This window comes from Epargyreus clarus, unplaced genomic scaffold, assembly GCF_041222505.1.
Source record: "Epargyreus clarus isolate Ecla_fem2 unplaced genomic scaffold, WU_Ecla_fem_2.2 ptg000004l, whole genome shotgun sequence".
Taxonomy (NCBI): Eukaryota; Metazoa; Arthropoda; class Insecta; order Lepidoptera; family Hesperiidae; genus Epargyreus; species Epargyreus clarus.
In genome coordinates this window covers 31559-54370 of record NW_027332212.1, presented here as the reverse complement: position 1 = coordinate 54370, position 22812 = coordinate 31559, and the positions used below count along the sequence as shown (strand labels likewise).

General features: G+C 36.3%; 1 protein-coding gene across 1 annotated transcript in view; it reads left to right on the top strand.

The window, feature by feature from the left end:
- The window catches only part of LOC140757069 (uncharacterized), a 158281-nt gene extending 139062 nt beyond the window's left edge, over positions 1-19219 (top strand). The window contains exons 38-39 of the mRNA XM_073092609.1: positions 18254-18317; positions 19002-19219. Coding sequence (XP_072948710.1) covers positions 18254-18317; positions 19002-19219 — 282 coding nt within the window. The remainder of the gene's footprint in view (positions 1-18253; positions 18318-19001) is intronic.
- The last annotated feature ends 3593 nt before the right edge of the window (positions 19220-22812 follow it).

Below are 22812 nucleotides of genomic sequence, written 5' to 3'. Positions count from 1 at the left end.
TATCCAGCTGTTGTAGTTTATTTATGTTTTCCGTAATTTTAGCTTGTTTACCATTGGAAACGTAACAGAACCAGCGTGCAATCAGCTTGAAACAAATAAGAGAAATTCCGCGGTTGATTGTGCAGGGTACGTTCGCACTCTAGCACAGGTCGTAATAATATCCCCAATCTCACTCATGTCAAATTGAAGGAATAATAAACAATTACACCCTTGTTTAGTGATTCAGTAACAACTCTTAAAATCTGCTTGTTGTGATATGAAGTTGATAATTCCTTTTGCCTCCAGTTGAAAATAAAACAATAAATTCAGATTCTAACTGAAATTAATAACAGAAGCATTGCTACTTATATCGCCTAATGTCCCTTAGTTATAATCTTAACATTTTTTTATCCACCAAAATTCAGAATATCAATTGATGGTTACGTAAATTGTCAAATTTCGAATTGTGGTACACAAAAAATGATTAAGATTGATTATATTATCACTAACGGGCGTAAGTGCCAACGTGTCGTCTTTTCTTCAGTCGGTACTACTTCAGTGAGACCTACTGACACGAGGGTATGAACGGACCCTAACTCGCCTTTCGACTTATGTAGATTGCCCCTTAGATCCGATTCATTTGCTTTTGAGCAGTTTCATTTGATTTTGTACTTCCATTTCCCTTTGTTTGTTTTTCCTCTTCATAATAAGCAAACTTCGCCTTATTGCCTTAACTAAGATAATCCAATGCAACCCCAAGAAATGAGGTAAATAAAAAGGGTGCACTGATAAAAGCTGATCTAGTGTGAGTTGGATTCGCATGCGAAGGGTTCTGTACTTAAAGTTCACAAATTAACAAAAAAACAAATATGATTACAGTTTTTACCATTCAAACCAATTAAGTGAGAGATTATAATTTTGTTATTCAATTCAATATTGATTATACGCGACCCGTTTTGATATAATTCATCACAATATAGGTGACATGGACACATATAAAGTCAACATACAAACGCTTCAATTTAGAACACGTATCAAAATGTAGGTATCCGACTACATCTGTATGACGGCCACTGGGCAGTCTGGGCATACGATTCCCTTCTCAATCAATTACAAGTTTCTACTATTACGAGTATATATCTGCCTATGCTAACTCGCGAGGCGTACGGATCACCATACCTATTTGCTGAGTAGAGAATTCCTATTTATATTTTATCCCCGGGCGACCTACGAAGATGTCCATCTTTAATTAAATGATGTATTTATTTCTGTTTTAAATTCGTTTTTCGTCCATGTCTATGATTATGACATCTGAAATATAATCCTAGCATAGAATTATGGACCTAGAACGCGTTATCTATTTCATATGTTGACACTATGTATGTAAATTACCTTTTATATTTACAATATAAATTTATGTTTCCAGGATTTTTCACAGAGATGAATTATCTTCTCACGTTGTACGAAAGCTTCGCGGTAATCCGGTCTTTAGATACACATCGTCTCCGGAATTGCGAAGTGAATTCAAAGAAATTTAATAAGTCATGTACACAAATCTTTCTTTAATATAAATTACATTTACATCCAAAGTTGACTTTTAGATTCGATTAACTCTGTATGTAGAGTGTTCACACTTTTTCAAATAGGCATCTAAATGAATGTTCCCCTTAAATTATATTACTTATCGTCATGTCTTTCCTTTTTATTAATTTCTTTGAATTTGTCAATAAAAAGTTCCCTGAAAGTAATTTTCAGGATTACTGGTACACTGAACAATTTTCATTACGAATGAAACGGGTCTGAATACAAACAACTCATTAGAAGGCTCGCGAACCAAGTGGTCATTAAGCAAATTTAATATGAAATTCTCGTTTGCTCATAAACCGAAGACAATGGTACCGCGGCCGACCGTAATTTGTAAATTTAAAAAGACTTAACTAAATTCGAGCGTTCCTTGTAAATAACGAAGCCTGAAAATATTACGATGTTTATGAGAAGTCTCCGGTGGGTAAAAAAGCCTTCTAATTTTTGCTTCCAACAAATCCCTTTGTTTAATTTTGTATTCACTTAATAAAGGAGCTACATTGCTGGGCTCTCGGGACGATATGAAAATATATTCAGCGGAACTGAATCTGTTGCCAACTACTACCGAGTTTTTTATAAGTTTGAAGTAACAAATTAGTCCATAACAAGCTTATAACAGGTGAGCATGTAGTCCACCTGATAGTAAGTGGCCACTGCCGACCCTGGTCATTTAGTACAGAGGTCTACCCGAAGCCGATCACAGATGTGATGCCACTTCTGTGACTACGATAGTCGCCTCATATTAGTCAGCCGGCATCCATACCCTGCCACCGAAACGCATAATTGCTTTACAGCTGAACAGCTTTATTCATCGATCTGCTACAGTTATATTTTTTTCTACTAAATAATTGAAATCAAAGTCATCTTGAAGGTATTGAAGTCATGTAATAATATAGTCACATAAACGGTACAGAGTCACGATATAACAAATATACGTAAGTAAGTTCACACTAGTGATTAGAAGTATTCCGTCTTATACTACACAAGTATCTCCGTTATTCGACTGTTCTTGCTCAAGTCTCCGACCAGAATGTCGCTCTCTGTTAACTCGAGCGCCGCCATGGTGTCGTCCCCACTTCACATACCCGCATCTGTGTTTAAAATGTAATATCAAATGAGTCACTTATTACTTTAATGTAATGTTGTAAAAATGCGATATCGTTAACATCAAAGCTTCTTATTAACGACGATAACATAATTATATGTTACGACATCGTTTTTATAAACCATATTAATATACTTTAAACCCTTCAAAACGTGTCTTAAAAGAAAAAAATCCAAGTTAGTACCTACTTTATTTAAGGTTGTGTTAACGCACTATATTTACGTAACCTGTTTTACCTAACCAAGCCTAGCCAGTTAATTTGGCGCCCAAACTCTATATAACACTAGCAACAATGATAGGCACAACAATAGCTAGCCCGATGATATACAGCTCGCCCGTAAAACATCACATGACAGGAGCACACGGGGTCCATCCTCACTATAGTGTTCTCTACAGTCCACCGAGCGGCAAATAACTGAAGAGAATAAACAATTACCTTAACCTCTAGTATTATTACACAATTACGTAGAAAATCATTAGATTAGTTACGTTCGTTTAGATGAATCACGAACAATATATTATAAAAGATTCTCTGGGAAGATTTTCTAGAACTCTATAACATGTGCTACTAAAATTCTATACAAGCTCTTCTGCAAAACCAACTACAGTTTCCTGCCAAGACATATTACACTTTATCAAAAGCAGGTTAGTGTGTGTCGACCTTTTGAAGTATGGTCTTCTTAATTAGTTTAGTCGGACCCGTGCCTGGGATAAGATATCTAATAAGGTAAAAAAAATAGTTACTATACACGAATATACATCATACCTTGATTAGAAGGACGAAATGAATACCGCTGGTAGGCCGTAACCGATGCATTATTTATTAGGTTTGCTGACTTTGCTAGGAATAACGGGAAAACGTCAGGAGTTCAGAGATATCATATTATTAATATATTAGTTATTTATTAAAGAAATCTTATATGTAATCCAAAAATATTTTTATAATACTTTAATATTTTTGCCCCTGTTAGAAAATGATTTAAATTATTTTGTCGAATAAAATTTTCTTTAATAAATATATTTTGCCTGCAAAATATATTTTGATTACTTTTCGGTCCTCCTAGTATATTTTTGAAGCACTGTCTCTATAAACTGTTCTTAAAGAAGGGAAATGTTCATGGAATATTAACTGCATGTTTCGTCCCAAATCTATCACAATTTATGTATTCCGAAAGACGTCAGACTTCATTATCATAAAGTACTTACACATCAATTCACCGTAGTAATGGCTTGATTAGAATTGACATCCTCAATACCTGACGAGGAGGGAAATTGAATACCGATCGAGTAAAACACGGCTTCATCGGGGACATTCTGATTCAAATAAAGTTTAGTAGAATAATGGCCATGACACGGGATCACTTGTCTTCGCTCAATATATTAAATCCGTGAGCTAGGTCCACGATAACGGTAGGAAGGCAGTAACAAATAATAAAAAATATAATATATATGACTACTCAAGTGATATGAAACTACAAATTACCTAGGTATTTTTGATAACATTTTTAAAACCCTTATAATAAGTACTTTTATGCGATATAAGTTGTTATGCAAAATATCATCTGCCTTGAAGTAAGAACGTAGCCTCTAAAGTAGGTGTAAGTCTGCTATTGTGTAAATTAATACTACTTATCAAGGTTTGTCAGTGAAGCCCTCCTCTCAAAGCTCTCCTATTGTGAGTCCCACCGTCTTATTAATAAACGCTTGAACGTCGACCTTAATTGAGTTATGATACTGATTGTTTGATCCACTTGATTATTCATGGTCTCCTTGATAAATACTTTATATATTCAACAACATCCCGTTTTTTGTGCCATTTTCGTGAACTTTGGTAATGGTGAAAAGGCAATCAATTGTGTGTTTGCACGTAAATACGCACGTAAAAAATTAACGTGAGGCTCAGGAGAATTACCGTGTTTAATTGAAATTGTTATGCCAATAGCAGTTCTTTTTAATGCGCTTTTTATATTATCATCCAGTATTACCATCAGTATGTGACCAAGCAGAATAGATGTCTTGTTGTAGGCTTAAATTTATCGAATTCAGAATTGAAATGACCTATTTTTGTAATGGAAGCTGCAAACACCAATACAACCCATATAATGTTTGTGGTAGAACCCTTTGTGATTCGACTCCGGCGGCACCACCGCCACATCTATTTCTGCCTCATAACAGCAGTTTTAAGCACTGCTGTGTTCCGGTTTGAAGGGTGTGATAAGGGAGACATTCTTTTCCGAGGCGTACCACCTTAGTCAAGGATAGCAGCGCACTGTGGCTGACTTCAGGTAGGAATATCAAATCCTATCTGGGGTTGATTACAGATGTCCTTGGGCGGCAGTAGCCACTTACCATCAGGTAGATTGCATGATTGTCTGCTACTCCCATATTATAAAAAAAACACATTTGCATCCAACTCGTAGGAAAGGTATTTCATGCGACTGTCACCCTTAAACCAAAACATAAATAGGTGTGACAGAGGTGCCTCCGGAGACGAATCACAAAGTTTTGCTTTCCATGAAAACTAAGTTTGAGCACCTCCTGTTTAAACTGTCGCGTACCATTCCCTTTAAGCAAATATCCACTTTATACCGCAAATGTCATTTTTTTATTTTTTTTGTCTTTCCGTTATATTTAATTTGTGTTGCAATTTATCCGAATAAAAATGTTTCTTTCTTTCTTTTTTTCTCAAATGGAACAGAAATAGGTAAATAGGTAGAGATGATGTCACCGCAGCTAAACCAATATTCTAGAGAACGTCTTCGTACTTCCTTCCGAGAATTCATATACAGATACCATAAGGTTATTGTAATAATATTGCCTCACTGAGCACAGGTCTCTTCATACGTAATAGTACGCCAGATAGGGCTGCAAGATATATTGCAGAACTGAGGATGTACCAAATTGTTTTTGTACATATGATGAAACCAGTTGACTTTTCATAACGTACGATCTAAAGAGATATCGAAGTTCGTTGACAGACTTACTCCAAACGCGTGCTGATTTTATAAACTTACCTAAATTAGAGAGATTGATTATAAAATTTATAAATAACAAGTACCAATAATTTCAAGTAACGAATATAACTCTGTGAGCGCTTTAATATCAAAACGACACCGACACTGCGCTTTATGTACAATGTGCTTCAGATTTATTTACAAATAATTAAACATAATTATTTGTAATAAATTATTGTAATAAATAAATAATTATTACAAATAATTGTAAGAGATAGTGTTGAGTATCATTTAGACGTTTATGTCCTTTATGTTATCTCCAGTCCGTTGTCGGTTAACACAATACAACTGTGCACAGTGACGAAGGACTCTCCCTATTTAGTTGCAATGTGATATCGTTGATGCTCTTTGTTATTCAAAAGGGCTTTGTCCATCGGTTTTATTCTATTTTGATGTTTGCTTCATTCCAAATATTTAAAGTTTTAATGAATGAATAATATTATTTATTTGTGAAAACATGGGTTTATAGTTTATATTCTACCGGTTGATCGAGTGTAGCAATCTTTCGTGAGCTCATTATATTGTATAGGTATTTTTATATAAAGAGATTATAAAAAAATACATCAGAATTTATTACCTAAATTCCGAATTTGTCAGCATAGTTAATACATAGATTAAAAATATGTTTTGAAATAAGCGATAGGAAAGCAATGATATCCTAGATATACGAACTTAGACTTTGGATCTCGATAGTCTAGGAGTTGAATCTCAAGCACATCTTTTCAAAGGCTTTGTAGTAAACACGTATAGTAAACATTTGTCTTTTAATAATGTTTAAAGTAAAACATCGTTTGCTACAAAATAATAAAAAAATATATTTAATAAAATTTTACGGCCCAGTTGTTGAAAATGAAAATAAAAGATTTTTCTATAAGAGGATATTGCAGCACTGCGCTGAGAGGTAGCTTTGTCTCCGATATTATGACATATTCTGCGATATTCCCGCGAATTATTTGCAGCTGCAGCGCCGAGACGCGAGATATTGGAAATCTGAACCCTCCCCGGGGTCAGAGCACACGTCATATTGGGTTCTACGTGACGGGTTTAAATAAGGAAAAATGTGTAAAAATATTATAATTGGATTTTATCTTTAACCCGGAGCTTCTCGAAACAGTTGACAATTTAAACAGCCAATTATAGAACATAAATTACCTACATAATGTTTTTATGAGTGTCAGTCGCGATTATGATAGAAATATTTATTACAGGCATTAGAGTTTATTCGTCAGGGAACAACTGGTTAACAAAATGTCGGTTAGGATTCTTCCTTTATTTGAATTTGAATACAAGTAGGAGCCAACAGATGAGCAATTGTCTCTTGCTGAAAAATAATTCGAAATCAATACGTCTGCTACCACCCTAAATCCTCACGTATGTCTTTTGACTAAAATCTCAATGCGCAATAAGGAAGGTATGAAATGCGCTAAATATGTGTATTTATCGTGTATTAAAACGTGTTTTTATCTTTGTGTTCTATATCTGAAATCTCTATATATGAAATCTATAAGAAAAATGATTGTAAACAGAACAATTATTATTCAAACAACACAAAATAAAATTGCCTTTTACATTAACATTTTTTTTTTTTGTTTTTTTATATTTGAACCTGACGATAAAGCAGACGTGCTACTCGTTCCTGATGGAAAGTAGTTAACGTCGCCTATGGACATTTGCAACACCAGAGGAGTCGCCAATGCATCGCCGGCTTTGAAAGAGAGCTCTTTTTGCACCTTTTTTGAAGAGCCCCATGTCATAGCGCTCCGGGAATACCTCGAGAGGAAGCTCATTCCACATCTTACACGTCCGTGGCAAGAACGTCCGTGCAAACCGAACCGTGGAGGACCGCCACGAGTCCAGTTGGTGTGGATGGAACTTCATCCTTCGGCGAGTGGTGCGATGGAGGAATGGTGACGTAGGCATCAGGTCAAATAGGTCCTCGGAACACTCACCATTATAAAGCCGGTAGAACACGCAGAAGGAACCTATGTCCCTCCGTAAACTTAAAGGTTCTAGCCGATCGGAGATCCTCGGATCGTTGACGATTCGTATTGCGCGTTTCTGCACGCAGTCAAGTGGGTTAAGTTGGTATTGGGGCGCCCCTGCCCAGAGATGTGAGCAGTACTCCATGTGGGGTCTTACTTGCGCCTTATAAAGCAGAAGCAGTTGCCCCGCAGTGAAGTACTGCTTCGCTCTGTTCAAGACGCCCAGCTTTCTTGACGCCAACTTCGCCTTAACGTCCAAATGACCCCGGTACTGCACATCACACGATATGTCAACTCCTAGGATCCCTATACTTTTATTAATGGTGAGTGGAATTCCTTGGAACCGTGGCGCTATGACGAATGGGGTTTTTTTAGCGGTAAACGCGCAGACTTGTGTCTTCGTAGGATTGAACCCAACAAGGTTAAGTCGACCCCATGTCAAGACTTGCTCCAGAGAGTCCTCGATTTCAGACACAAGTCGGTTTCTACTTTCCTCCACGAGAGTCCGAGAGGTATTTGCACGGCCTGTGTACACAGCATCTCCCGTACTATCATCCGCATAGCAATGAATGCTGCCAGTTTTTTGCAACATGTCATTGATATGCAGAATGAATAGTGTGGGAGAGAGGACAGAGCCCTGACAGACGCCGGCGTTAACAAGCTTTGTGTCTGAGCAGCACCCGTCAACTACGACTTTGATTTGCCGCTCAGACAGAAAACTGGCTGTCCATGCGCACAACCTCTCGGGAAGACCGTAAGATGGAAGCTTCGCGAGAAGGGCCCTATGCCAGACCCGGTCAAAGGCCTTTGCGATATCCAGGCTAACCGCCAACGCCTCACCATTACTCTCAACGGCTTGCGCTCACCGATGTGTGAGGTACACCAGAAGATCACCAGCTGAACGGCCCTTGCGGAAACCATATTGGTGATCGCTGATCAGCTGGCGATCCTCGAGGTACCTCAGAAGCTGGGTATTAACCACACGCTCCATTACCTTTGAAAGCAGGGAGGTTATCGCAATAGGCCTGTAATTGGCCGGGTCACTGCGGTCACCCTTTTTGGGAATCGGGTGAACGAGGGCTACCTTCCACGAAGACGGTACTTGACCTGTGGTATAGGAAAGTGAGAATAAGCGCGTTAAGACGGGAGTCAACTCGGGAGCACACGTCCTCAGCACCACTGCGGGGATTTCATCCAGCCCACTCGACTTCTTGACATCAAGGGACAATAGAGCTCGCCTGACAGCTTTCTGCGTAAAGCGTATATTAGGCAAAGAGCCCTCACACCGCGGGATGGTCGGCGGTGTGGCCCCCTTGTCATCGAGAGTCGAGTTTGAGGCAAAGAGGGTGCCCAGAAGATCGGCTTTCCCCTTTGCCGTGTGGGCCAGAGAGTCGTCTCATTTCCGCAGGGGCGGTAGTGAGGAGCGACAGAAATTACCCTGGACAGCTTTGGCCAGCGACCAGAAGGCTCGACTCCCGGAGGGGTAACCAAGTAGTCGCTCGCCAATTCTGCCAATGTGCCTAGACTTCGCCTTGGCCATATACTTCTTCGCTGAACGGGAGGCAGCGTTAAGTGCGGTTCGTAGCTCGGAGGTCTTCGGATCCCTGCACGCGTGCGCTGATGCCCAAGCTTGGTAGACCTCTTGCTTATGACGTGATGATAACATAAATTAGATTCTGTTATAGGTTTTCTGTAGAAAACCGTCTACTAAAGAATACGACCCTAAAGAATATTACGTACTATAAATTCAAAATAAGTTGCGGGATATGAATAGAGAAAAAATATAGCAAAAGATGGTATAATATTACATGGAAAAGTTCTTCGAAGCTTAGCAAGCTTAACACAAGCATTAGGTTACTATACTAAACAAGATGACAAAACTAAATGTCAAAGTTAAATCAATCTCATTTTACGCAACAAAAAACGCGAATTATGAAAACATCGCGCGGGCGGGCGCTGGCGCGGGCGTCCGGGCGGGCGTCCGGGCGGGCGTTCGGGGCGGGCGGCTGGGCGGACGGCCGGGCGGGCGGCTGGGGCGACGGGTTGTACGTCTTCCGTCATTCTTCACGCCGCCGGATTTCCGTGTCAACACACACTAAAGCCAAACATTTTTCTTTACAACAACGAAGCCCGCACAAACGCACAAAAGGCGTCAGTTCTTGATATGGGTATAATAAATAACTGCAAAAATAACATGTGTACCAGTACAATCACATTGTGATATTATATACTTATAAATATCTACATAAAGTAAATTTCTTTATACAAAATAAGGATCAAATACTTGAAAAACTTAAGTGTTTACAAAATTCAAATAAATAAATAGGTTAATATTACTGTTTTTATCATTAAAGGAACTAACAACTTAAAACTTAGCAACCTGAGCAACTTACATATTTTTTTCAATTCGCATAAACGTTTCGTTAAAATATTCATATCGAACAGAAAATTTCATAATCGTTAGTGCACAAGATTCAAAAAACTTACATTGTTATGTTCGACTCGCTACGATCCTCGTCCCGACATCAACCTGAGAGATGCTTCAATAAAAATACGTCTGAAAATACAAATGGTTGGCAACGAGCCATCCGACACACATTTCCGGGTGAAGTGTGGGGGTTACGATTGAAAGACGAGCGTTCCGAGTGATTGATAGTTTATTACTGTCTTAAATCTATTACCTTAACTTAGCCTAAATGTTACGCATACACACACTGACAACATACGTTACCTACACTACTACACCTCCAGGGGTGAAAAGAAAAAAAAAACAAATGTAATGTTTGTTTTTTTTGTTAAACGTAATACATATTATATATAAACTAATTATATAATAACTATTTTATTCCATCAGTTATGGAACAACTTTGTTCTATCCTTATGTACTATCTCCTGCTTATTTTTAATTAGAATTTTGACATTTGGGCCCATATCCTCTAATACAACGAATGGACCTTCAAAAATATTATCTAATTTCTTACGTACACCTTCATTTTTAAGTAAAACTAAATCATTTTTCTTATAACTAACAGGATTAATTTTCTTATCATAAACTTCTTTTCTTTTTTCCTTACTACTAATTAAATTACTTCTAGCATCTTTTAATGCTATCTGTAGCCTATATCTTAAATCTAATGCATAATTATCTACATTATACAGTGGATCCACATTATTATTATCTAAATTATTAGGAATATTGCACGCTCTACCAAATACAAGTTCGAACGGCGAATATTTTGTTTCAGTATGGACTGTGTTATTATAACTGAAACACCAGAATGGTAACCAATGAGTCCATTCATAAACATTTTTGTCACAATAATTTCTTAAAAATGCAGCTAGATGTTTGTGCGAATTTTCAAGCGAACCGATTGATTGATGATGGTATGCAGTAGATGTTAATTTTTCTATTTCAAGAAGTCTACACACTTCAATCATTGTTGCAGAAACAAATTCCGAACCTCTATCGGTTGCTATAATGTTAGGTATTCCGTATCGTAAAATAAAGTTTTCTACAAACGATTGCGCCACAGTTACTGCTTCTTTATTTCTAATAGGATAAGCCTCAATGAACTTAGTCAGTTCACATTGAATGGTGAGGATATAACAATTTCCATTCTCATCCCTATCCATAGGACCCACAAGATCTAAAAATATTTTTTGAAAAGCAGCTGTCGCTGTTGTAGTTATGGTCATAGGTTGTTTTGTATACCTACTATATTTCGTCTTTTGGCACTTAGGGCAATTTTTAACAAAGTCAAGTACGTCTTGTTCGAGACTAGACCAATAAAACCTTCTTTTAATGTTATTGGTCATTCGACGTGCTCCAGCATGTCCGCTAGTAGGTAAAAGATGAAAATCACGCAAAATAAACTTTTTAACTTGTTCATCGTCAACTCTTTCAACTCCTCTTAGTATGCATACTTTTGGACCTGTCCACGTGGTTAAAGATTGCAGTTCTTTACATAAACCTTTTATAAATTCTTTATTTCGATTATCTTTTATAATGCAAATCTCCTTTATTTGCATTTTATTACAAAAATTCTCTAACTTTATCACAAATTCGGCTCGCGAGAATTGTGCCCTAAAGTTAAGATTTATACATAACATCATTCTACTAGGAATAAATGCAAAACAATCTTCTTCTTCTATAATTAATTTCTTCTTCCTATACTCATGTATTTTAACATTTTCTAATAAAACCATTTCAACCAAATTACGCGGTTTTCTTAATAACTCTACGATTCTTGGCTGGCCACACCTATCATCAGTAGATTTATTAAAACTACGCGGATCAATCATTCTATTCTCTTCCATTTTCCTCGATCGAGCTCTAGTCATAACATTCACTTCCGAAATTTTCTCGTTCATCCTTCTAAGTTCATCTGAAGTGCAACAAATTCTAGATAATGCATCCGCTACTACGTTATCTTTTCCTCGCACATATACAATTTTAAAGTCATATTCCTCAAGGCATAAACGAAACTTTAACAATCTACTTGAGGGATCTTTCATTCCGAATAAATACACCAATGGTCTGTGATCCGTCATTATTGTGAAATGTCTGCCATACAGATATGGTCTGTAATATTTTACAGCCCAAACTATAGCAGCAAGTTCTTTTTGAATTGTAGGGTAGTTTAATTCATTCTTATTGAGTGGTCTACTAGCATAAGCTACAGGTCTTAGGTCTTTATTGCATAGCGTTGCGCCAATAGCTGTACCCGATGCATCAGTCTGTACAATAAATTCGTTTTCGTCAGAAAAATCGGGGTATTGAAGAATCGGTGGAGTAATTAAAGATTTTTTAAGGAATTCAAAGGATTTTTGGCATTCATTTGTCCAATTAAAAATAGAATTTTTACGACACAGTTTATTTAAAGGCATAGTTATTTCGGCAAAATTTGGTACAAATTTACGATAGTAGTTACAAAATGCAACAAATCTTTTGATTTCATCAACGTTTTTAGGAACGGGATAATTTTGCAAAATTCTTGTTTTCTCTGGATCAGGCAATACACCTTCAGCAGAAACAAGATGTCCAAGGTACAAAATTTCCTTTTTTAAAAATTGACACTTTTGTGGATTCAACTTTAAGTTAACTTTTCTGAGTCGTTCAAATACATCAATCAAATTTCTGTTATGAATTTCTAAATTTCTTCCAAAAATAATTAAATCGTCTAAATAGATAAAGCATTTTTCATACGATAGACCAGACATAGCTATTGACATAACTCTACTAAAATTACTACACGAAGTTTTAAGTCCCATAGGAAGACGTTTTAACTGATATTGGCCTGTGCTAGTAGTAAATGCAGTATATTTACGACTATCAGGTGATAAACTGACTTGGAAATAACCCTGACTTAAATCTAAATGAGTGTAATAGATTGATCCCGAAAGTGAATCTAAGATGTCGGTAATGTTTGGTAGTGGAAACTTATCATCGACTATAACATCATTAAGTTTTCTATAGTCTACTACCAAACGCCACTTCTTACAACCGTCAGATTTTTTAGGTACCAATAGTACTGGACTAGACCATTCACTTGCAGTTTCCTCTATAATGTCATCTTGTAGCATTTGCTTTATTTTTTTATCAATTTCTGGTTTCATTGATTGAGGTAACCTGTAAGGTTTGACATAAATTGGACTAACATTTGGTTTAAGTGTTATAGATTGCTCATAAATATTCGTTGTAGAGAGTTTATCTCCCGGTAAGAAAAATATATCTGAATATTTTGAACAAATTGCTTCAATAGAACTCTTTTCTTCAGTATTTAAATGGTTTAATTTTAATAATGATAGTAAATTGTCGGCTCTAGTAACAGTTGATTTAGATTTAGGAAAAGAAAAGGTGTCATATTCATTTAAACAATTAATTTCAGGCATAAAATTATTTAACCTAACTTCCTCTTCCTTTACATTTAGTATTCTAACTGGTATTCTACCATTTTTTGGTCTCACTATTGTTCCCGCTACAAAAACATCTTTCTCTATTTCTTTAGCACAAATAATGTAATCGCTACTCAAATCACCATCAATATTTAAGTATATATAATGAACTGATTCACTCCTAGCTGGTAAAACTAAACTATTACTAATATCAGGAGTATCGGTAATAGGTAGATAAGTTTTATAACCGTTATTATTTATAGTTAAAATATTAGAAGCCAAATCAATGTTACATAGAAAAGTAGATAAAAAATCAAGTCCTAAAATTCCACAGGTTTTTAAAGGTAATTTTGTGAAAACGTGAAATTTATGTAGAAAAGTCTCATGGTTCTCTGATTCGAGTCTAAGAGTTACATATCCCGAAGAACGAATTTGACCCCCTATACCATTTATAATAGTATCGTCCCGGTATACTTTGATAAAATTAGGTAATTCATCACTTTTAATAACTGACACGGATGCGCCGGTATCCAATAAAAATAAATATTTTCTGTTATTTATGTAGAATGACACGTATTTACACTGACCATTTAAAGTTAAAATATAATTTTTAATCCCGAAAAAACTGTAATCCTTCGCTCTCATTAGTATTAGTGTTGTTAGTGTTACTGTCATTTGATTGGACTGCAAAAACACTTCTATTATTTTGACCACGCCTAGATGTCTGACGAGAGACATGTTTCCTAAAATTATAATTATATCTACCACGATCTGATCTTAACGCAGTAGGCTTTAATTGCTGGTTTGAAGGTACGCGGGAGTACCCCCTCGTAAACCCCCGAGGACGCGAGTAGCCGGAATAAGAGCAAAAAGTGCGTCCCCGAAATGAGGAAGATCGAGGCTTACCTCTACCTCCTCGCGAGTATTGCAGAATATCCGGTCGAGAGGATGTGGAAGGCGATGCTACTTCCTCATCCTTAGCAGCTTGGATAGCGTCTTTAAGGCTATCATAGTTTCTGGCAGCTACAATCATACTCGTCCTGGAACTTTTTAAACCGTTAGAAAAAGTTTTTATAGCCATTTTCTCATTTATTGGCTTTAGAATTGCATATTTTGCTGAGTCACCCTCGGCCTGCGAAATAGTTAAATCCGTAAAAAGTTTTTCGATTTCGGTACCATATTCTTCAACGGACCTCCAACCCTGGTTTGTATTTTGAAGACGTGATTGTATAGCTGTAAAAGATTTCGTAGTCAATAGATGTTTTCTTAAATCGGTTAATAAATTACTTACTTTAGGATAACTACCAGACACACGTAACTTTGCATTCTCGGACAATCGACCTTTTAAAACAAATTTTATCAAAAGAGTTTGACCTTCACTATTTAACATTTCAGCATACATTTCTACAGCATCAATCAATCGTTTTGCGGTTTCCTCTTTATCATCTAACAAAGGAATTAAATTACACGCGGTACGAATATCGAACTCCATTTTTAAGTCTAACTTTTGCTCACTTTCAATATTACACAACTGGGAAATTTCTAAAAACAAACTACAAATCTTATCATATGTTACTGTAAATGATGTCACTAAATCAGGATCTCCGTCATCCTTCACCTTTGACAACAACAATTGTGCCCTATTATATAAATTCTTAGCTTCATCAAATTTATTTAAAGTTACTGAGCACTTATATCTACTTTGTCCTTTTTTAATTAAATATTTACGTATTAGCAACAATTCATCATATATATTGATTACAACATCTCCCATAATCTATAATTAGAAAAAAGTAACAAATAAGTAGCATATAAAATACTCATTGTACGTAAGAAAGTATAATCATTCCTATATCTTGTATTCAAAACGTAAGTAACTTATCTTAAAGAGTGCACAAAGACTCGCCGAACATGATATCCACGGACGTATATGGAATGCTTTCGCATACCTCGCCTAATTAGGATGGGATCTTATGCGTTACCTGAGATGTGCGCTGATTGTTTGAAACCTATTAACTACGTAATTATAATAGATGTAAAGATAAAACACATTTTATAGAACACAATTCTACTATCACTGAGTCAGTTTCATATTATTAAAGTCAATAAATTCACTTTTCATACTATGGGTAAAAAGAAAGAAAAAAAAAGTCACGAACGAATATAGCGTAATAGTTTCTGGCTTGTCGCATCACTACACCTGCTCACACTGGGGAACCTGACGCCTGTCGAGGACTCCTAAAGCCTGGCTTCGACGCAAGGACCTTTGGTTCATCTGCCGCTCCATCCAACCCTCATGTGTCTTCTTATAAAATCGGCAAGCCACATATAGTGCTGCAGCGAGCATCACCACGACGATCACCGTAAGCAGCATATTGGTGGTGCTGGTACTGGAGTAACTGGTATCAGAGGTTGCCACATTTTTTCCATCTCCCGCTGCCGCTTGTGGTATTATAGTTTCTTCCTTCGTCTGTGTGGTGCCCATTGTGATTTCACCAGACCGTTATATTTTAATTAATTTATTAATTCGTTATTCGACATTATTCCCGATTAAAAACGCGCGGTACGCGGTACGCGTTTGGCAGGGTCGCCATGAAGTGTGGGGGTTACGATTGAAAGACGAGCGTTCCGAGTGATTGATAGTTTATTACTGTCTTAAATCTATTACCTTAACTTAGCCTAAATGTTACGCATACACACACTGACAACATACGTTACCTACACTACTACACCGGGGCTCAGTTTTTGTTGCCTACACTGAAAAAGTAATTTGAATGCAAAGGAACTTTCTTTCACAGCAATGGCCAGAAGTACTCTGGATACCTAGAAAAACTCTATAGAAATGAGTTAGCTTATCTCGCACAAATTGGTAAACAAAGTAAAGTCGTGAACAGCGGAACTAGGGACATTTCATGGAACATTAAGCCTGGAAGTTGTGAGTGGCACATTTATAGTTATAGTAATAAATATGAGTAGAAGTAAATAGAATTTTTGTATGATTAAATATCTGGATAGTACACAAGTCTGTTATTTGTGAACCTACACTAAAAAGATGTCATCGGACATATGTCCGATGAACACGAATGCAGTTAATAAATAAATTATACAAGCCACCTTAGCAGCAAGCCAGAAAGCCAGCATGCGACCAAGCAGGCAAGCAAGCACGCAAGCCATCCAGCAAGCAAGCAAACAAGCAGGCAAATAAATTGTTTTGATTTGATTGGACATATATATATATATATATTACTTGGTAGTATTCATATCTTATCAGAGATTGAATACAGATGTCCATGGGCGACAGAACCCACTAGCCACCAAACGAACTGCTTGCTCCTTTGCTACTACTATATCATATATAATGATAATTATTTAATCAAAAATTCGGATTCTTAATTGTACAAAACGAAATTAAGCTAATCTGATAAAAAATCGGGCATTCGGTAAAACTTCATTAGCGAAACCTCTGAACAGGAAGCGACAGGTGACCGGCGCCGCCAGATCTCGGCCGCTGGGAACCCCATCTGTCTCTTATCACGCCGGATAATCCGGTTCCGGTTATCATGCTCAGTTCTCAAATAAGGCACATTCATTTTGTACTTGGGCCTTAGGCCGACGCATCCTTAATAAATTTTGTTAACGATATCTTTAAGTTTTATTGAAATTTTTGTCTTGCCATGCCAGTTTACTACTTTTATCGCCTTCTTTTCGTTATTTAATACGATTTTCGCCCTTAAAGTTATTTAATACGATATACGCCCTTAAAGTTATTTAAAAAAAGACAATCTCAAAGGTGTGTGAAGTAGAAATTGGCCGGTGTGGTGTGAAAATATTTTGAGGCCTACACGCCCTTAAAGTTCTTAAATAAAAAAGAGAACCTCAAAGGTGTGTAAAGTAGAAATTGGCCAGTGTGGTGAAATATGGCCGAAGCGTTCCTCACTTTGAGAGTAGTTGTGTCCCCAGTTGTTATGGGTTGTCGACTACGAATTATAGGTAAATTCAATACTTCAAAGAAAAGCTTAAGTATTGGATCACTTACTCGTACTTTACTCGTGTATAAATTTTCTTTTGATCTATTCGTTTCCGTGTGACGATATGCGCACATGTTAGTATTTCCCTTTCATATTTTTCCGCTAGCACAAAACCGGTCAAGCGTAAAAATGTTTTACAATAAAATATTATAGGCAACGCACCATTCTCAACGATAATTATTTATAAGTATCTCGAATAAAAATGCAATATCGAGAATATTATAAGTAGTCCTGTATCTGTATCAACCCATTTGTAGTGGTATTTATTATAACAATACTATTTTTTACATGTGTACATAACATTACTATTTTTTTTTACTTTAGGTATCACAATATTACTTTAAGCTTTGCAGTCTCTAATTGTCCTCTCCTGAACGTGGTGTCCATTCTAATCTAATAACTGATTCACGGAACAAGATGTTAAATAAAACAGATAATAAGGACGTAAGCCCAGTTTACTTTCCGATTTCAATAAATTATCAAGTGACTTGGGGTCATTCCCAGAGTAACAAATTTAATGCAAATGACAGTTAGATTGTCGGCATCAATACCGCTTTCACATTTATTTGTACCTCATAACAGAAATTATAAGTTCTTATGTAATATGAATTAAAAAAGATACCAAGCCCATACTAACTTGGTGATCAAATCAATAACCAATTTAAGTGTCAAAAGAAGATGAGTGGAGCACACCGGCTAACTAAAGCGAAACTTTTTCTGAAGCCACGAGGTAATAATTAATCACATTTTCCTTCTGAGGAGAAACTCTTGTGAGAGTTACACTCAACGAACACAAACAATAGTGTTTACTTTAATTTGTCTTGTTATGACAATGATAAATAGATATGCAAACAGCGAGTATGGCGCAGCGCACGGCCGTCTATAATCATTGCCCAAGTACGAGTCGAAATCCCATATGGAGTGTTCCACATCACCATATTTTTTATTATTTCTTATATAGGACCTCCTTTTATTTTAGTAAAACGACCAAAGCTATACAATTTAATACTTTGGGAAAATTTTAAGTCTCTAACTATTACGGTTCAAGAGAATAGAGCCCTGTAACAGACGGACATACAGCAGATGCATAGTATAAGTACTAAGCATCTGCTGATTGGTTTTTTAGTGTTTGAATGCGGAACCCTAAATAATTGTGATGAAATTTAAACGATTATCGATTGTACTCCTCACTAATAATTTAAACCTAAAGCGTTTACTTTTTAGTCGCTTTTTTAATTTATCATCAATATGACTTAATGTACACGTAGAATAAAAATACCCACAACAATATAGAAGCTCTAACGTCAAAATGTCTAATTAAGATCAAAGCTACCACTTGTCACGTGTTCATCACCAAATTGCGTTGTCCTCTACGACGAGCTTCAAAGTGATTTGTTCCGCAAATCGCTTACAGGTAATGAACAGGGTGGCAACCCTCCCCCTCCCCGCCGCGCCGCGCCAACCCCGCTCACCACACAAGCTGGACCTCGCTCGCATTCTAATGAACTGACTACACCTGACACCCGCGTGGAAGTGGCACCGGTGAAATTCACATCTAAAGTGCAATTTGCACCAGTTTGCAATATTGGGTACAAGTCTATACATGATGTGGTGTATGTAGTTAAACATTAAAAAATAAGGACAACAACGTTTTTTTTATTGCTTAACTTAACGATTAAGAAAACGTGCTACCTGACGTACAACAACGTATGTAAATTAATGTATTTATTGTAATTTATGTAGTAATTTTAATTTATGGTCGGAGTGGCGCAGATAAAGGGCCTACGTCCAACAGAGGTTTTAAAGATTAATGTATGCATGATATGGTTATTGTATGTAATTTTTATATCATATGGAAAAGTACAGACTACAACGGAATCAAATTGAACTTTAAAGATAACAAAAGTTTTTTTATTGTGGCAGACAGCAGTAGGACTTCAGCTACATTACGCCCCTTATATAATAATATCCAATTTTTTTTTTCTGTTAGAAGTTGTACTGAATTCTTTGATATATAAAATCACTCTTGATAATAATTTTATCCCTTTTTCATCAGTCGTTAAAAACTTAGGTCTTTTTATAGATTCAACTTTAAACTGGAACGCTAATGTTAGTGAAATTAGTCGGAAGGTCTACGCAACGCTGCGCTCACTTAACCGTTTCAGCAACTTTTTACCCGTTTCGACCAAGACGTATCTTGTGCAATCTCTAGTCCTTCCCATCATTGATTATGCTGATGTGTGTTACTCTGACATTAACGAAGATCTTCTTAACAAACTTGAACGTCTTGTTAACCATTTCATACGTTTCATTTTTTGTCTATGCATTCGACCATGTCTCCTCTTTTCGTCGCCAGCTCCGTTGGCTCCCTATTCGTGAACGTAGACAATTTCATTTACTTAATTCTCTTTTCACAGTTGTTTTTGACCCTGTCTTTTCACTGTTTTTTTCTCTCTCTTTCTCCCCTCATTTTATTTAATCATTTTATTATCATTTTATTTTATTTCCTATTTATTATTATTATTTTTTTGACTATAGTTGTACCGCCTTTAATTTTTCTGCACATCCCTAAGGTTGACTGGGAGAAAATGCTTTTTAGCATTAAGTCCGCCTTTTACACCACATTGTTTTAACATGATCAATAAAGAGTAAATAAATAAAAAATAAGTAAAATATTTAATTAATGGAGTATTAAAAAAGCGTATTAGGAGTTAATTGCAGATGTTTATAGGCATCCATCAGGCGTCAGGTAGATATGTATTATGTGTTTTACTGTTTTTATTCCCATAAAATCTTCATTTACTTTTTCTCTGGTAAACAAAACAAAACAACACCAGACAAAAGCAGTCTTATCGCTTAATTTCCCATTTCTTTGATGCCCTTTGATACGAGTAGAAGGATTTTTAAAAACAAAATAAATTAAAAAATAAAGAAATAAAGGAGAACTTTTTAGACGAATATGAACAAATACGTTTGCGACCATATAGACAAATTGATATTGAAATTCATTCAACGTCCTTCAGAATTACTGAATGAAGTAACAAATATTGTAGCTTCATATTCAGCGAACTCCGTACCTATTCATTACCCCATTAATTAGTGCCTATCAAGCTTGAAAATTAATAAGTTGACTCCCAAGTGCCTGTAAGGACAGTGAATTATTTGATTACTTTGTAATTTTAAGTTGGCAAACATTTTAATATATCTTCAGACTGTCTATAAATATAAATTAAGTTAATTATAGAAGTTTATTTACCTTTAATGTTTATTGTTTCTTTAATATACACAATAAGCCCTAATAAGTGGCATATGTAATGGCCTTAGTAGCATTAGCACGCATTTATGTAATTTTTATAAACTAAAATTATATTTCTTTCAAATAAATAAAATAAAATTTATTTAATAATGATGACCAAACCACAATTTATAGTAAATTGTCTAAGACATCTGTAGGAACCACTTAGTAAGCATAAATAAATTTATATTGTGACAAGCAGACAAACTCTTCCATTACACATACGTTCTTTTAATAAACAATCTAGAGATCTAAATTAACAGTACAATATAAAATTATTGTATATGCTTCAAAGAAATGCAAAGTCGAAGAAAAGGCTAGTAAATCACAAGCCGGCGCGCTGGCGCCCGGCGCCGGAACACATTAACATTATTCAATTGGATTACCGAATAAACATAAATTGCATCCATTATTCATTGCACGGATTATGTAATAAAATTATTACAGTGCTGTAATGCAAGTAATGTGTACTAACAATATGTGATGTTTCAAATGTTAGTTTAAACATAGCGCCGCAGCATAACACAAATCGTCGTAACTGTGACGTTCCTAACCCAAACTCTCTCCCGGAACCTGCATAAAGTATTGAAACCGTAATCCATTTCAAACTTGTAGTGCCTACTAGCTTGTTTGCTGACCAACTCGGCAAGTCTATCGCTATACTGGATTTGTAGAGCAAATTGCCTTAAATAATTCCATCAGCACCGTATTGAAAACGTGAAGTTCTGCAAATTCATTTTGTACTTGCAGGTATTTTGTCAATGCCTCGGAGAGTTAAATAGATGCTCTCGTTGTTGTATTATATTGATGAGCAAACAGCAAAGTGGGTACTTACAAACACCTAATTCAAGCTTGTTGTTATAATAAATCTATCCAATTTATTGCCAACCAATCCACATTTAAAAAATCTCCATACTAGAAATTTTCAACCATTTTTGGTAAATAAAAAATAGAACCATTGATTATTAACAACGGACGTTAGTTGTAACTGCACACCACAGACTTTGTTAGTAACCCCAAATATAATTTTAGTCTCATACCAAGGCCAGCGACAAAATGAATATTACGTTGAAACGCTATAATATTCCAACTGGAAAACAATCATGAACGCTACGATAAGATAGAATCGATGTTGTAGCACGATTGAAATACAAAGCTGTACCTGTGAAAGCAGTCCATGACCGTCATTGAACGCCTCCGGGCATCTTACCGGGCATCGCTCCGCGGTCCATTAGCGCCGGGAGACGTTAGGACATGTTTGTACACAAACACACTGTAGTGCAAGTTCATTTACATAATGTCCTCGGATCGCACCTACATTGTGTTGCCGGTAAACTGCTAAGATAGAATTTGGCTTTAATGAAATCAGATCAAATCATTTTTTTATTCAAAAAAGGTTCTTTACGGAGAACTTTTTGAATGTCAGTACAACTACCACTTAACAAGGTGTTTCGTTATGGAGAAGAAAATTAAATTTATTCTTTAATAATAATAATAAAAATATCTTTTTTTTATATATTTGAACCTGACGATAACTTTGAACCAAACGCGCTACCCGATGAAAAGTAGTTAACGTCGCCTATGGACATTTGCAACACCAGAGGAGTCGCCAATGCATCGCCGACTTTGAAAGAGAGCTCTCTTTGCACCTTTTTTTAAAGAGTCCCTTGTCATAGCGCTCTGGGAATACGTCGGGAGGAAGTTCAGTACAGGTGTTTTTTATAATATAGGAGTAGCAGACGAGTCGAGCATGCAGTCCACCTGATGGTAAATGGCTACCGCCGCCCATGGACATCTGTAATCAACCCCAGATAGAATTAGATATTCCTACCTGCAGCCGGCCACGATGCGCCGCTATGCCTGATAACTAAGCCGAAACGCCTCGGAAAAGTACGTCTCCCTTACCACACCCTTCAAACCAGAACACAGC